At 48.8% G+C, this 16,755-nt stretch overlaps 1 protein-coding gene across 3 annotated transcripts in view; it reads left to right on the top strand.

The window, feature by feature from the left end:
* Positions 1-291: 291 nt before the first annotated feature.
* The window catches only part of TIAM1 (TIAM Rac1 associated GEF 1), a 482,294-nt gene continuing 465,830 nt past the window's right edge, over positions 292-16,755 (top strand). Inside the window, exon 1 of one of the 3 annotated variants that reach the window (XM_063956411.1) lies at positions 292-569. In XM_063956411.1, the coding sequence (XP_063812481.1) occupies positions 524-569 (46 nt within the window). In that variant the 5' untranslated portion in view covers positions 292-523. The remainder of the gene's footprint in view (positions 570-16,755) is intronic. The other 2 variants (XM_063956412.1, XM_063956407.1) reach the window with 2 other exon arrangements.

Consider the following 16,755-nt stretch of genomic DNA (forward strand, 5'->3'; position numbering starts at 1 on the left):
TACCTTCAGCCTACCCAATCACAGCCCAGTAACACGCCGCGCGCAAATGTTGCCTGTCATATTCTTTCCACTGATTGGCCGCCGCACCAGCCCCCTGCAATGTGACTGCGCCCTCTTTCGGCAGCACCGCAGTCGTCGCACTCTCTGCGTTCACTCGTACAGGCAGTAACAACCGAGCACGGGACTGAATCTGTCCATTTGACTAATCCCAGTAAGCCCCGCCCCCATAAGTGCGTCACCAAAACAGTCCGCTTGTTTTGTCCCTCGCTTCTTTGTGCGGGCTGACCCCGCCCCTCCCTTGGTCATTGGCCCGCCGCGAACGAGACTGACATTACACCGTCCAATCGGAGCGTGGGCCATTGTCCCGCCCTACGGAGCGCCGCCCCCTCTCCTTGCTCCTGCGGTAACACAGTATGTCAGTGGCGGCAGTGACTGGCAGAGCCGGCTAGTGGGAGAGATCATTCATTGCGGCCAGCGCTGAGCACTGGGAGAGCAGCACACCATAGACCGCAGCAGGGGAGGGATGCCGCAGCAGTTCGCCGCCGTCGGGAGGAGACACCTGCCTGCAGGTAAGCACTGCCCCCGGACAGATGGACAGCGACAGGATGACCTATATCACGCACATATATCTGTATGCATCTACAGTGCTGTATATACCTCTTTAGGCATCTCCTGCACATACCATAGCTGCAGCTGTGCACATACATCTTCCATTCATACCATAGCTGCAGCTGTGCACATACATCTTCCATTCATACCATAGCTGCAGCTGTGCACATACATCTCCCATTCATACCATGGCTGCAGCTGTGTACATACATCTCCTGCACATACCATAACTGCATCTGTGCACATGCATCACCCATTCATACCTCAGCTTCATCTGTGCACATACCATAGCTGCATCTGTGCACATGCATCTGCTGCACATACCATAGCTGCATCTGTGCACATGCATCTGCTGCACATACCATAGCTGCATCTGTGCACATGCATCTCCTGCACATACCATAGTTGCATCTGTACGCACGCATCTCCTGCACATACCATAGCTGCAGCTGTGCGCACGCATCTCCTGCACATACCATAGCTGCAGCTGTGCGCACGCATCTCCTGCACATACCATAGCAGCAGCTGTGCGCACGCATCTCCTGCACATACCATAGCAGCAGCTGTGCGCACGCATCTCCTGCGCATACCATAGCAGCAGCTGTGCGCACGCATCTCCTGCACATACCATAGCTGCAGCTGTGCACACGCATCTCCTGCACATACCATAGCTGCATCGGTGCACACGCATCCCCTGCACATACCATAGCTGCATCTGTGTTATGTTTTGGTTGATATATATAATGTGTGTGTGTGTGTTCCACTCGCATAGCATATGAATTTACTTATTCATTTACAGGCTGCATTGAAGGGAAAAAAAATAAATATATAAATGCGTATGTATATGTGTGTGTGTGTGTATGTATGTATATATATATATATATATATATATATATATATATATATATATATATTGTTGTAGGTTGTGTTTCCTGGAGCACCACTACAGCAGCCTGCCCCTTCTGTCATGTCCCTGGCATCACTGTCCCATTGCAGGTGTCACTGTGCCCCTGGTATAGCCAATTCTGCACGGAGACCTGTCCGGCTGATGTTGGAGAGTGGCTTGTTATTGCGTGGCTAATACAAGGCAGTATTCATGGTACATTCCTGGATACTTCCCCCTAGTCTGCTGTCCTGTAATATCCATATGTATGATCTGGTGACTAGATTGTCAGACTCATGCGTGCTGTGTTCTGTGCCATAGTGACATTGAGTTGTCTGTGCAGGTGAGTGGTGGTTCTCCATCACTTCCCATTCATATGTGTTGGGGTCCCCCTACGTTCCCTGTATGGATGGGCCCAGGATGGTGATGTTTGCAGCTGGCTGTGGTCAGCATCACTGGGGAATGTGACATGGCCTTCCTTAAGGCTCTAACAGTGGCCTTGCTTTTTGTGTATTGAACATCTTTTAGTTAAAGGTCCATCCGACTGCTATAAATGACCTTTTCTCCTAAAACATAGACGTTTAATATACACTTGCGTACATACACATAAACACACAGTGTCAGGGCACGTGTAAGCACACTTGCCTGTCACGTGATGGCTGCTGTAGGACGCAGTTCTTCTCTAAGTCATTGCTTCCTATGTGCTCTACTACACAAGCCGGGCTGTCAAAGATCCAGCGCTTCCATTTACATCACCTGAGCCTCAGGCTACTAATGTGACGGGTGTTTAAGCGGCCATTCGGGAGCTTGTAGCCAATTCTGGCAGGAGATGCACACTGACATTGAGAGCCCTGGAATTTGTTTCATTTTCCTCTATTTGGAAAATAAATAAATCTTTCGAGATTTTCACTTGCGGAGACAAAAACGTGGCGGTATACTGCGCTTATTGGGAGTATGAATAGAAATACGCTGACAAGTGTAGTTGGAGGCTCTGAATACGCCTTATTGTCCAGTATTAATAATTAATGTCATAGACTTGTCTACTGTGACATATTTGCTCTTGCTGTGTTACTTGCATTGCTGTGTTTTAGGTTCTAATTACAGATAATTAGAAATAAACTGTAAACCTTTTTTTAATGCCTCCTCCTATACACCCCTTCCCTTGCCAAATGCTAATTTAAGAGGTTATTTTAAAAAAAATTCTGCATTTATACTTGTCGGTCCTCTTTGTGCTAATGCAGCATAAGTAATGTGCCAGTGGGGTACAAAGGACTTTATTTGTCAGTAGTAACTACATCTCCCTCCGTGCTGATGGTTTGTGTTGGTGCACCCGCTGGGGTCTAGAACACAGTGTTCTAGGTCATTCCATATACTATGCATAAATAGGGTGTTTAAAAATGAGTGTTTGGTTAATTTTAGGTAAATTACTGGCAGTGTAAGCTTTGCAGGTCGGAGTGCGCAGACTGACATAATTTGCATATGATATGATAATTACAGTTGCGTGCGGTCCAATTTGATGATTTTTGTTCTTTCATCCTATGACTGGGTGGCTTTAATTATCTGCAGATGTTCTTTTCTTCCGATGCATTTTGTTTTAATCTATCCGTTTCTCTACCACCTCTGTGTAGAAGAAGGTTTTATATTACATGACTTCAGATTTTTATCAGTAGACTAGAGGATGAATATGTGACGTGTTGTATATAGATTATAGAACAATGTGTTTCATTGTAGAAGTTGCAGCTGGAGTGCACCAAGTAGTGTACAGTATTGCAGGAACTTTTAACAACTCGACACGTGACGTTAATAGAAATCTCTCCCAGTATTGTTTGAATTAGGTGCACCGGCTCCTTGTCCTGCTCTAAGGGGGTCAGTCCGAGTTGATCGCTCGCTAGCTACTTTTTGTAGCCGTGCAAACGAATAGTCGCCGCCCACTGGGGAGTGTATATTTGCTGTGCAAGTGTGCGATCGCATGTGCAGCCAGCCGAGTGGTACAAAGTTTGTGCAGTTTCTGAGTTGCCCAGAACTTACTCAGCCCTTGCAATCAACTTCAGCCTGTCCGGTCCTGGAATTGACGTCAGACACCCGCCCTGCAAACGCTTGGACACGCCTGCGTTTTTCCAAACACTCTCGGAAAACGGTCAGTTGACAACCACAAACGCCTCTTCCTCCAATCTCCTTTCGATCAGAATCTTCGTTAAATCCATCGCACAGCAACGATCCGTTTTGTACCCGTACAACGTGCCTGCGCATTGCGGTGCATGCGCAGTAGTGACCTGATTGCTGCGCTACGAAGAACGTCAGCGTGCGGTCAGGTCGGAATGACCCCCTAAGTTATAATGGTATTAGAAGTCACCGTTCAGTTCTAAGGTGATATGAGACGGCAGGCTGAACTGCTTAATGGATTGTAGGGAACCCAAAGAGGGCTGCTAATGTACCTATTATACATAGTCTGTGTTATAGGGCCTAATTCAGATCTGGTCGCTGGGCTGCGTTTTTTTTTGCGGCCCTGCGATCAGATAGTCACCGCCTACAGGAGGAGGTGAAAAAGGCTGTGCAAGTGTGCGATCACTTTGTTAGCAGAGCTGCACAAAAATCAGTTTGGGCAGTCTCTGCGCAGCCCAGGACTTACTCAGCCGCTGCGGTTGAATACTCCTGATAGGGGCCAGAGCTAACGTCAGACACACTCCCTCAAAACGCCTGAGCCTGTCTGCGTTTTTTTGGACACTCACGGAAACCGGTCAGTTGCCACCCACAAATGGCGTCTTCCTGTCAATCTCCTTGCGAACGCCTGTGCGACTGGATCCTTTGCACCATCCCATCGCAGGGCGCTGATCCCCGTAGCAGCCGTCCATCGCGATGGTGCAGTGCGGCTCAGACGCATGCGCAGTTCGGATCTGATCACAGGCTGTGCGAAAACGCACAGCAGCGATCAGATCTGAATGACCCCCATAGTTATTAGTTTGCTTACCACTCAGTTCTCATGGTTTTATACAGTGGAGTCTAAAAACATCTCGGTGACTTCTGACACCCTTATTTCTCACTAGTGTGTGCTAATGTCACAGTTGGTTAGTACAGATATAATGAACTTGCTAGACGTGCAATGACCATGGGCTAAGGGTGTCATTCCAACCCGTTCGCATGCAGTGGTTCTTCGCTGCGGTGCGAATGGGTCGGAAATGCGCATGTGCGGCGGTCACTTTGCGCATGCGCATCGTTGCCTGGCGACTATCATCGCCGGGCAACGACAAAAATAATACATTGGGGGTTCCCCTGTATTTCATGAACCAGCACCCGGTCTCTTGGAGCCAGCCCTGGTTCTATATATATGGGGAGTGAGTAGGGGTCCCCAGATTTTTAGAACCAGCACCGGGCTCCACTAGCAGGGTGGTAATGTCACAGCCAGGGGGACACACTTGACTGGGTACCCCGGTCAAAGCCTTCATTCCCCTTCCTAGTCAGCTCAGACAGGGGATTCCTGGGTAAGTGGGGAACCCCCAGTAAAGAAGTCCCCACTCTCCAGGGCATTCAAGGCCTGGGCTGAAGCCCGGGGCTGCCCCCTTCACCCCTGGGCAGTGGGTCCCGAGTTGATAGCATTTCAGTAAAAGCTAGAATAATATTGTCCTTTACAGGGTAACTACAGGTCCCAGAAAGCCTCCCCCGGCATGCTGGTACTTGGAGAACCGCAATACTAGCATGCAGGGCATTTTATGCCCTGTAAAAGAAGTATTAAAATAACCACAAGAGACACACACACACACACACACACACACACACACACACACACACACACACACACACACACACACACACACACACCCCCCCCCCCCCCCCCCCCCCCCCCTCTGTAGAAAGTATAACTTTAATATACACTCACACTTGCATACTGTATACTCATCTTGTCCCTGGCATGTGCGGTCCACTTGTTCAAGTAGAATCCTCTACATGGGTAAGGAAAACAAATCCATACTCTCCTATCCCTTGGAGAAGATCTGTCCACTTGTCCAGTAGCATCCAGGGGGTTAAAATTAATAAACAACGCATTACCCCAACCAGCCGGACCTAGAGGAGCTATATGTGTATACATATATAGCTCCTCTCCGCAAATGGCAGAACCCTCGTGGTTTCAGTCATTTGCAGAGCCACCAGCCAATTAGTGCCCGTTACCGTGGAAACAGGACGCTGATTGGCTGTGAGTGCACTCACTGTCAATCATTACCAGCCTGGCATTGATAATAATCAGTGATCCGGGAATGGGTATTATAATAATGGAGTTACATGCATTTTATGCATTCCCACTGTGCACCAACAGCCTAATGATGAAATCTTCTGCAGAAGGCTAATTAGTGCTGCAGACTGCATTTCCCCCGTAATTATCAATGCGATTATGGTCTGACCTCTATGGGGTCGATTCAATTCACCGACCGCTGAATAGCGCAGGGAGTTAGCTCCCGGCGCTTTTCAATACAGCGCCAAGTGACATTCAATTTGTCGGAATTCTTCTCTCCCCCTCCGGGGGATGAGAGAAGAAATCCGACAAAAGTGCATCCGCGTGGCCGGCACGAGGCTGATTCCGTCGGGAATTTGCATCGCTCCGGGGAGTTAAGTCGGAGAATGCCTGTTCTCCCGACAATTCAACCTGTTAAGTCCGGGAGAACGGGCCTTCGCCGATTTTAACTTGAGCTGAATTGATTAGCGCCGGGAGCTAATTCCTGGCGCTATTCAACTGTCGGTGAATTGAATCGACCCCATATGTACCAAACCCCAAAAACCAATGCTTTGCAGAGTTTGAGCCTGTTGATATTCACCATCCTTGGATGGAATAAACCATTTTATGCCTATGGAGGTGTAAACGCTGATTTACATACAAGACTAAAAGCAACACTTTAAAAAGACATTTCATACACTTTAAATGAAGCCGCTGCGGCCGCTATACTTAATCCACTACCTACGTACTTATTACACCATTAGCGTACAGAGTCCCGTACCGTGTACGGACTTTGCGTACAAACGATGCGCTGGCTGTACAAAGTACACGCATCGCGTACACACCCAAAGATACACCGTGAACCCTTAACAGCTATGCATGCGATAGTAATACACTTTTCTCTGACGTCCTAAGTGGATGCTGGGACTCCGTAAGGACCATGGGGAATAGCGGCTCCGCAGGAGACAGGGCACAAAAGTAAAGCTTTAGGATCAGGTGGTGTGCACTGGCTCCTCCCCCTATGACCCTCCTCCAAGCCTCAGTTAGATTTTTGTGCCCGAACGAGAAGGGTGCAGGCTAGGTGGCTCTCCTGAGCTGCTTAGAAGTAAAGTTTAAATAGTTTTTTTATTTTCAGTGAGACCTGCTGGCAACAGGCTCACTGCATCGAGGGACTAAGGGGAGAAGAAGCGAACTCACCTGCGTGCAGAGTGGATTGGGCTTCTTGGCTACTGGACATTAGCTCCAGAGGGACGATCACAGGTACAGCCTGGATGGGTCCCGGAGCCGCGCCGCCGGCCCCCTTACAGATGCTGAAGAGTGAAGAGGTCCAGAAATCGGCGGCAGAAGACGTTCCTGTCTTCATTAAGGTAGCGCACAGCACTGCAGCTGTGCGCCATTGCTCCCAGCACACTTCACACTGCGGTCACTGAGGGTGCAGGGCGCTGGGGGAAGGGCGCCCTGGGCAGCAATGTAAATACCTCCTATGGCAAAAAATACATCACATATAGCCCCTGGGCTATATGGATGTATTTAACCCCTGCCAGTTTTCCAGATAAAAGCGGGAGAACAGCCCGCCGAGAAGGGGCGGGGCCTATCTCCTCAGCACACGGCGCCATTTTCCCACACAGCTCCGCTGGTAGGAAGGCTCCCAGACTCTCCCCTGCACTGCACTACAGAAACAGGGTACAACAGAGAGGGGGGGGCACTTATTTGGCAAAAAATATATATAAGCAGCTATAAGGGATAGACACTTATTATAAGGTTGTCCCTATACAGTTTATAGCGCTTTGGTGTGTGCTGGCAAACTCTCCCTCTGTCTCCCCAAAGGGCTAGTGGGGTCCTGTCCTCTATCAGAGCATTCCCTGTGTGTGTGCTGTGTGTCGGTACGTTTGTGTCGACATGTATGAGGAGACAAATGATGTGGAGACGGAGCAGATTGTCTGTAATAGTGATGTCACCCCCTAGGGGGTCGACACCTGAGTGGATGTACTGTTGAAAATTACGTGACAGTGTCAGCTCTGTATAAAAGACAGTGGTTGACATGAGACAGCCGGCTACTCAGCTTGTGCCTGTCCAGACGTCTCATAGGCCGTCAGGGGCTCTAAAGCGCCCGTTACCTCAGATGGCAGATACAGACGCCGACACGGATACTGACTCCTGTGTCGACGGTGAAGAGACAACCGTGATTTCCAATAGGGCCACACGTTACATGATTGAGGCAAGGGAAAATGTTTACACATTTCTGATAATGAGTACCACCAAAAAGGGGTATTATGTTTGGTGAGGAAAAACTACCTGTAGTTTTCCTGAATCTGAGAAATAAAATGAGGTGTGTGATGATGCGTGGGTTTCCCCCCGATAACAATTGATAATTTCTAAAAAGTTATTGGCAGTATACCTTTTCCCGCCAGAGGTTAGGGTGCGTTGGGAAACACCCCCTAGGGGGGATAAGGCGCTCACACGCTTGTAAGAACAAGGGCTCTACCCTCTCCTGAGATGGCCGCCCTTAAGGATCCTGCTGATAAAAAGCAGGAGGGTATCCTAAAATGTATTTACACACATACTGGTGTTATACTGCGACCAGCAATCGCCTCAGCCTGGATGTGCAGTGCTGGGTTGGCGTGGTCGGATTCCCTGACTGGAAATATTGATATCCTAGATAAGGACAGTATATTATTGCCTATAGAGCATTTAAAAGATGCATTTCTATATGCGTGATGCACAGCGGAATATTTGCCGACTGGCATCAAGTATAAGTGCGTTGTCCAATTCTAACAAACGGCATTTGGAAGTATTGCCTTAAAAAAGGGGACATTTGGGGTCGGTCTTTCAGACCTGGTGGCCACGGCAACAGCTGGGATATCCACGTTTGTACCCCAGGTCGCCTCAAATTATCAGGCGCAGTCCTTTGTTGGCAAGCGGACAAAAGGTTCCTCTTTTCTGCTCGTGACAGAGGGAGAAGAAAAAGGCTACAGAGATTAGCCAGTTCCCAGGAACAGAAACCCGTTCCCGCCTCTGCCAAGCCCTCAGTATGACGCTAGGGCTTTACAAGCTCAGGCACGGTGGGGGCCCGTTCTCAATGAATTTCAGTGCGCAGTGGGCTTACTCGCAAGTAGACCCCTGGATCCTTCAGGTAATATTTCAGGGGTACAAATTGAAATTCGAGACGTCTCCCCCTCGCCGTTTCCAAAAGTCGGTTTTACCGACGTCTCCCTCTGACAGGGAGGCAGTTTTGGAAGCCATTCACAAGCTGTATTCCCAGCAGGTGATAATCAAGGTACCCCTCCTGCAAAAGGGAACGGGGTATTATTCCACACTATTGTGGTACCGAAGCCAGACGGCTCGGTGAGACCGATTCTAAATCTAAAATCTTTGAACACTTACATACAGAGGTTCAAATTCAAGATTGAGTCACTCAGAGCAGTGATTGCGAACCTGGAAGAAGGGGACTACATGATGTCTCGGGACATCAAGGATGCTTACCTTCATGTCAAAAAATTTACCCTTCTCGCCAAGGGTACCTCAGGTTATGGTACAGAACTGTCACTATCAGTTCAGACGCTGCCGTAGGGATGGTCCACGGCACCCCGGGTCTTTACTAAAGTAATGACCGAAATGATGATATTCCTTCGAAGGAAGGGAATGTTGGTTATTCTTTACTTGGACGATTCTCTGATAAGGGTAAGATCCAGGGAACAGTTGGAGGTCAGTGTAGCACTATCTCAGGTAGTGTTGCGGCAGCACGATTGGATTCTCAATATTCCAAAATCGCAGCTGGTTCCGACGACTTGTCTTCTGTTCCTAGGGATGATCCTGGACACAGTCCAGAAGGAAGGTGTTTCTCCCGGAGGAGAAAGCCAGGGAGTTATCCGAGCTGGTCAGGAACCTCCTAAAACCGAGCCAAGTCTCAGTGCATCAATGCACAAGGGTTCTGTGTAAAAATGGTGGCTTCCTAGGAAGCAATCCCATTCGGCAGATTCCACGCAAGAACTTTCCAGTGGGACCTACTGGAAAAATGGTCCGGGTCGCATCTTCAGATGCATCAGCGGATAACCCTGTCACCAAGGACAGGGGTATCCCTCCTGTGGTGGTTGCAGAGTGCTCATCTTCTAGAGGGCCGCAGATTCGGCATTCAGGACTGGGTCCTGGTGACCACGGATGCCAGCCTGCGAGGCTGGGGAGCAGTCACACAGGGAAGGAATATCCAGGGCTTATGGTCAAGCCTGGAGACATCACTTCACATAAATATCTGAAGCTAAGGGCCATTTACAATGCTCTAAGCTTAGCAAGACCTCTGCTTCAAGGTCAGCCGGTGTTGATCCAGTCGGACAACATTACGGCAGTCACCCACGTCAACAGACAGGGTGCCACAAGAAGCAGGAGGGCAATGGCAGAAGCTGCAAGGATTCTTCGCTGGGCGGAAAACCATGTGATAGCACTGTCAGCAGTATTCATTCCGGGAGTGGACAACTGGGAAGCAGATTTCCTCAGCACGACCTCCACCCGGGAGAGTGGGAACTTCACCCAGAAGTCTTCCACATGATTATAAACCGTTGGGAAAAACTCGACAGGTATTGCGCCAGGTCAAGGGACCCTCAGGCAATAGCTGTAAAGGCTCTGGTAACACCGTGGGTGTACCAATCAGTGTATGGGTTCCTTCCTCTGCCTCTCATACCCAAGGTACTGAGATTGATAAGATGGAGAGGAGTAAGCACTATATTCGTGGCTCCGGATTGGCCAATAAGGACTTGGTAACCGGAACTTCAAAAGATGCTCACGGAGGATCCGTAGCCTCTACCTCTAAGAAGGGACCTGCTCCAGCAAGGACCCTGTCTGTTCCAAGACTTACCGCGGCTGCGTTTGACGGCATGGCGGTTGAACGCCGGATCCTGAAGGAAAAAGGCATTCCGGATGAAGTCATCCCTATCCTGATCAAAGTCAGGAAGGATGTAACCGCAAAACATCATCACCGCATTTGGCGAAAATATGGTGCGAGGCCAGTAAGGCCCGACGGAGGAAATTCAACGATTCCTACATTTCCTGCAAACAGGAGTGTCTATGGGCCTGAAATTGGGGTCCATTAAGGTTCAAATTTCAGCTCTGTCAATTTTCTTCCAAAAAGAACTAGCTTCAGTCCCTGAAGTTCAGACGTTTGTAAAAGGGGTACTGCATATACAGTCTCCTTTGGTGCCTTCAGTGGCACCTTGGGATCTCAATGTAGTTTTTGGGTCCCAAAAGTCACATTGGTTTGACCCACTTAAATCTATGGAGTTAAAATATCTCACAGGAAAAGTGGTCATGCTGTTGGCTCTGGCCTGGGCCAGGCGCGTGTCAGAATTGGCGGCTTTATCCTGTAAAAGCCCTCATCTGATTTTCCATTCGGACAGGGCGGAATTGAGGACTCGTCCTCAGTTTCTCCCTAAGGTGGTTTCAGCGTCCACCTGAACCAACCTATTGTGGTGCCTGCGGCTACTAGGGACTTGGAGGACTCCAAGTTGCTAGACGTTGTCAAGGCCGGAAAATATATGTTTCCAGGACGGCTGGAGTCAGAAAATCTGACTCGCTGTTTATCCTGTATGCACCCAACAAGCTGGGTGCTCCTGCTTCTAAGCAGACGATTGCTCGTTGGATTTGTAGTACAATTCAGCTTGCACATTCTGTGGCAGGCCTGCCACAGCCAAAATCTGTTAAAGCCCATTCCACAAGGAAAGTGGGCTCATCTTGGGCGGCTGCCCGAGGGGTTTCGGCTTTACAACTTTGCCGAGCAGCTACTTGGTCAGGGGCAAACACGTTTGCTAAATTCTACAAATTTGATACCCTGGCTGAGGAGGACCTGGAGTTCTCTCATTCGGTGCTGCAGAGTCATCCGCACTCTCCCGCCCATTTGGGAGCTTTGGTATAATCCCCATGGTCCTTACGGAGTCCCAGCATCCACTTAGGACGTCAGAGAAAATAAGAATTTACTTACCGATAATTCTATTTCTCGTAGTCCGTAGTGGATGCTGGGCGCCCATCCCAAGTGCGGATTGTCTGCAATACTTGTATATAGTTATTGTTACAATAACATCGGGTTGTTTATTGTTGTGAGCCATCTTTCAGAGGCTCCTACGTTTTATCATACTGTTAACTGGGTTCAGATCACAAGTTGTACGGTGTGATTGGTGTGGCTGGTATGAGTCTTACCCGGGATTCAAAATCCTTCCTTATTATGTACGCTCGTCCGGGCACAGTATCCTAACTGAGGCTTGGAGGAGGGTCATAGGGGGAGGAGCCAGTGCACACCACCTGATCCTAAAGCTTTACTTTTGTGCCCTGTCTCCTGCGGAGCCGCTATTCCCCATGGTCCTTACGGAGTCCCAGCATCCACTACGGACTACGAGAAATAGAATTATCGGTAAGTAAATTCTTATTTAAACCTTAGCAGGGAAAGGAAAACACGACACCAGATTGTAATTAAACTGCCGGGTTCCGACACCACAACATATTATAACTGAAAGGGGGTTACAATAACAAAGCAATACAATACAAAAGAATAATGGCTACAGTCAATGGTACATACTTGTTTGGATTTCGCCGCGCTACCCAGTCTGGTCCTCGGTCATCTAGATAGATAACTTTTAGACTCTTGTGTGACCAGGCCTGCAGCTGGCTCCTTTTATACAATCTTCCAAAACTTAACACAATGGATACTGCAATCTCTTTGTCCATTGGACACAGGGATGGTCATTTATAGTACAGGAGAGGTCATAGGTTGGTTTGAATAGGTGGGCGATGTCTGTTCAAGATGCACTTGTGGGTGGTCTCCTCTGAGTTCCCGCCACATACCTAATGTACAACATACAGTTTATATCTATATTCTGCTCCTGCACATAACTACAGGTTGAGTATCCCTTATCCAAAATGCTTGGGACCAGAGGTATTTTGGATATTGGATATTTCCGTATTTTGGAATAATTGCATACCATAATGAGAGATCATGGTGATGGGACCTAAATCTAAACACAGAATGCATTTATGTTACATATACACCTTATACACACAGCCTGAAGGTCATTTAATACAATATTTTTAATAACTTTGTGTATTAAACAAAGTTTCTCTGACGTCCTAGTGGATGCTGGGACTCCGTAAGGACCATGGGGGATAGCGGCTCCGCAGGAGACAGGGCACAAAATAAAAGCTTAAGGATCAGGTGGTGTGCACTGGCTCCTCCCCCTATGACCCTCCTCCAAGCCTCAGTTAGATTTTTGTGCCCGGTCGAGAAGGGTGCAATCTAGGTGGCTCTCCTGAGCTGCTTAGAATAAAAGTTTAGTTTAGGATTTTTTATTTTCAGTGAGTCCTGCTGGCAACAGGCTCACTGCATCGTGGGACTAAGGGGAGAAGAAACGGACTCACCTGAGTGCAGAGTGGATCGGGTTTCTTAGGCTACTGGACATTAGCTCCAGAGGGACGATCACAGGTTCAGCCTGGATGGGTCACCGGAGCCGCGCCGCCGTCCCCCTTACAGAGCCAGAAGAGACGAAGAGGTCCGGTGAAATCGGCGGCAGAAGACGATCCTGTCTTCAGACTAAGGTAGCGCACAGCACCGCAGCTGTGCGCCATTGCTCTCAGCACACTTCACACTCCGGTCACTGAGGGTGCAGGGCGCTGGGGGGGGAGCGCCCTGAGACGCAATATTACAGTATATACCTTAGGTGGCTAAAAAGAATACATCACATATAGCTCCTGGGCTATATGGATGTATTTTACCCCTGCCATTTTACACAGAAAAAGCGGGAGATAAGGACGTCGTGAAGGGGCGGAGCCTATCTCCTCAGCACACAAGCGCCATTTTCCCTCACAGCTCCGCTGGAAGGACGGCTCCCTGACTCTCCCCTGCAGTCCTGCTTCAGAATCAGGGTAAAAAAGAGAAGGGGGGGCACGTTTGGCAGCAAATAAATATATTAACAGCAGCTATAAGGGAGTAACACTTATATAAGGTTATCCCTGTATATATATATATATATATAGCGCTGGGTGTGTGCTGGCAGACTCTCCCTCTGTCTCTCCAAAGGGCTGAGTGGGGTCCTGTCCTCTATCAGAGCATTCCCGGTGTGTGTGCTGTGTGTCGGTACGCGTGTGTCGACATTTATGAGGAGGAAAATGAGGTGGAAGCGGAGCAGTTGCCTGTGTTAGTGATGTCACCCCCTAGGGAGTCGACACCTGACTGGATGATTGTATTTAAACAATTAAGTGATAATGTCAGCAATTTGCAAAAAACTGTTGACGACATGAGACAGCCGGCAAATCAATTAGTGCCTGTCCAGGCGTCTCAGATACCGTCAGGGGCCCTAAAACGCCCGTTACCTCAGTGGGTCGACACAGACCCAGACACAGATACTGAGTCTAGTGTCGACGGTGACGAGACAAACGTGATGTCCAGCAGGGCCACACGTTACATGATCACAGCAATGAAAGAGGCATTGAACCTTTCTGACACTACAAGTACCACAAAGAAGGGTATTATGTGGGGGGTGAAAAAACTACCAATAGTTTTTCCTGAGTCAGATGAAATAAATGAGGTGTGTGATAAAGCGTGGGGTTTCCCCGATAAAAAACAGCTAATTTCTAATAAATTATTAGCACTATATCCTTTCCCGCCAGAGGTTAGGACGCGCTGGGAAACACCCCCTAGGGTAGATAAGGCGCTCACACGTTTATCTAAACAAGTAGCGTTACCGTCCCCTGATACGGCCACCCTCAAAGAACGGGCTGATAGAAGACTGGAAAATATCCTAAAGAGTATATACACACATACTGGTGTTATACTGCGACCAGCAATCGCCTCAGCCTGGATGTGTAGTGCTGGAGTCGCATGGTCGGATTCCCTGACTGAGAATATTGATACCCTGGATAGGGACAGTATTTTGTTAACTATAGAGCATTTAAAGGATGCATTGCTATATATGCGTGATGCACAGAGGGATATTTGCACCCTGGCATCAAGAGTCAGTGCTATGTCCATCTCTGCCAGAAGAGCGTTATGGACGCGACAGTGGTCAGGGGATGCAGATTCCAAACGGCACATGGAAGTATTGCCGTATAAAGGGGAGGAGTTATTTGGGGCTGGTCTATCGGACCTGGTGGCCACGGCAACGGCTGGAAAATCCACCTTTTTACCCCAGGTCACTTCACATCAACAGAAAAAGACACCGTCTTTTCAAACTCAGTCCTTTCGTTCCCATAAATACAATGGAGCAAAAGGCCACTCTTTTCTGCCCCGGGGCAGAGGAAGGGGAAAAAGACTGCACCATGCAGCCGCTTCCCAGGAGCAGAAGCCCTCCTCTGCTTCTGCCAAGTCTTCAGCATGACGCTGGGGCTTTACAAGCAGACTCAGATATGGTGGGGGCCCGTCTCAAGAATTTCAACGCGCAGTGGGCTCACTCGCAAGTGGATCCCTGGATTCTACAGGTAGTATCGCAGGGGTACAAACTGGAATTCGAGGCGTTTCCCCCTCATCGGTTCCTGAAGTCTGCTTTACCAAAGTCTCCCTCCGACAGGGAGGCAGTTTTGGAAGCCATTCACAAGCTGTATTCCCAGCAGGTGATAATCAAGGTACCCCTCTTACAACAGGGAAAGGGGTATTATTCCACGCTGTTTGTGGTACCGAAGCCGGACGGCTCGGTGAGACCAATCTTAAATCTGAAATCTTTGAACACTTACGTAAAAAGGTTCAAATTCAAGATGGAGTCACTCAGAGCAGTGATAGCGAACCTGGAAGAAGGGGACTATATGGTGTCTCTGGACATCAAAGGATGCTTATCTCCACGTCCCAATATACCCTTCTCACCAAGGGTACCTCAGGTTTGTAGTACAAAACTGTCATTATCAGTTTCAGACGCTGCCGTTTGGATTGTCCACGGCACCTCGGGTCTTTACCAAGGTAATGGCCGAAATGATGATTCTTCTACGAAGAAAAGGCATCTTAATTATCCCTTACTTGGACGATCTCCTGATAAGGGCAAGAACCAGGGAACAGTTAGAAGTCGGAGTGGCACTATCTCAGGTAGTGTTACGTCAGCACGGGTGGATTCTAAATATTCCAAAATCGCAGCTGATTCCAACGACACGTCTCCTGTTCCTAGGAATGATTCTGGACACAGTCCAGAAGAAGGTGTTTCTCCCGGAGGAGAAGGCCAGGGAGTTATCCGAGCTAGTCAGGAACCTCCTAAAACCAGGACAGGTCTCAGTACATCAGTGCACGAGGGTCCTGGGAAAAATGGTGGCTTCTTACGAAGCGATTCCATTCGGAAGATTCCATGCAAGAACGTTTCAGTGGGATCTACTGGACAAATGGTCCGGATCGCATCTTCAGATGCATCAGCGGATAACCCTGTCGACAAGGACAAGGGTGTCTCTCCTGTGGTGGCTGCAGAGTGCTCATCTTCTAGAGGGCCGCAGATTTGGCATTCAGGATTGGATCCTGGTAACCACGGATGCCAGCCTGAGAGGCTGGGGAGCAGTCACACAGGGAAGGAATTTCCAGGGCTTGTGGTCAAGCATGGAAACATCTCTTCATATAAACATTCTGGAACTAAGGGCCATTTACAATGCCTTAAGTCAAGCAAAACCTCTGCTTCAGGGTCAGGCGGTGTTGATCCAATCGGACAACATCACGTCAGTCGCCCACGTAAACAGACAGGGCGGCACGAGAAGCAGGAGGGCAATGACAGAAGCTGCAAGGATTCTTCGCTGGGCGGAAAATCATGTGATAGCACTGTCAGCAGTGTTCATTCCGGGAGTGGACAACTGGGAAGCAGACTTCCTCAGCAGACACGACCTTCACCCGGGAGAGTGGGAACTTCAGCCGGAAGTCTTCCACCTGATTGTAAACCGTTGGGAAAAACCAAAGGTGGACATGATGGCGTCACGTCTAAACAAAAAACTGGACAGATATTGCGCCAGGTCAAGGGACCCTCAGGCAATAGCAGTGGACGCTCTGGTAACGCCGTGGGTGTACCAGTCAGTGTATGTGTTCCCTCCTCTGCCTCTCATACCAAAAGTATTGAGAATCATAAGA

Source organism: Pseudophryne corroboree, chromosome 2 (genome assembly GCF_028390025.1).
Source record: "Pseudophryne corroboree isolate aPseCor3 chromosome 2, aPseCor3.hap2, whole genome shotgun sequence".
NCBI lineage: Eukaryota > Metazoa > Chordata > Amphibia > Anura > Myobatrachidae > Pseudophryne > Pseudophryne corroboree.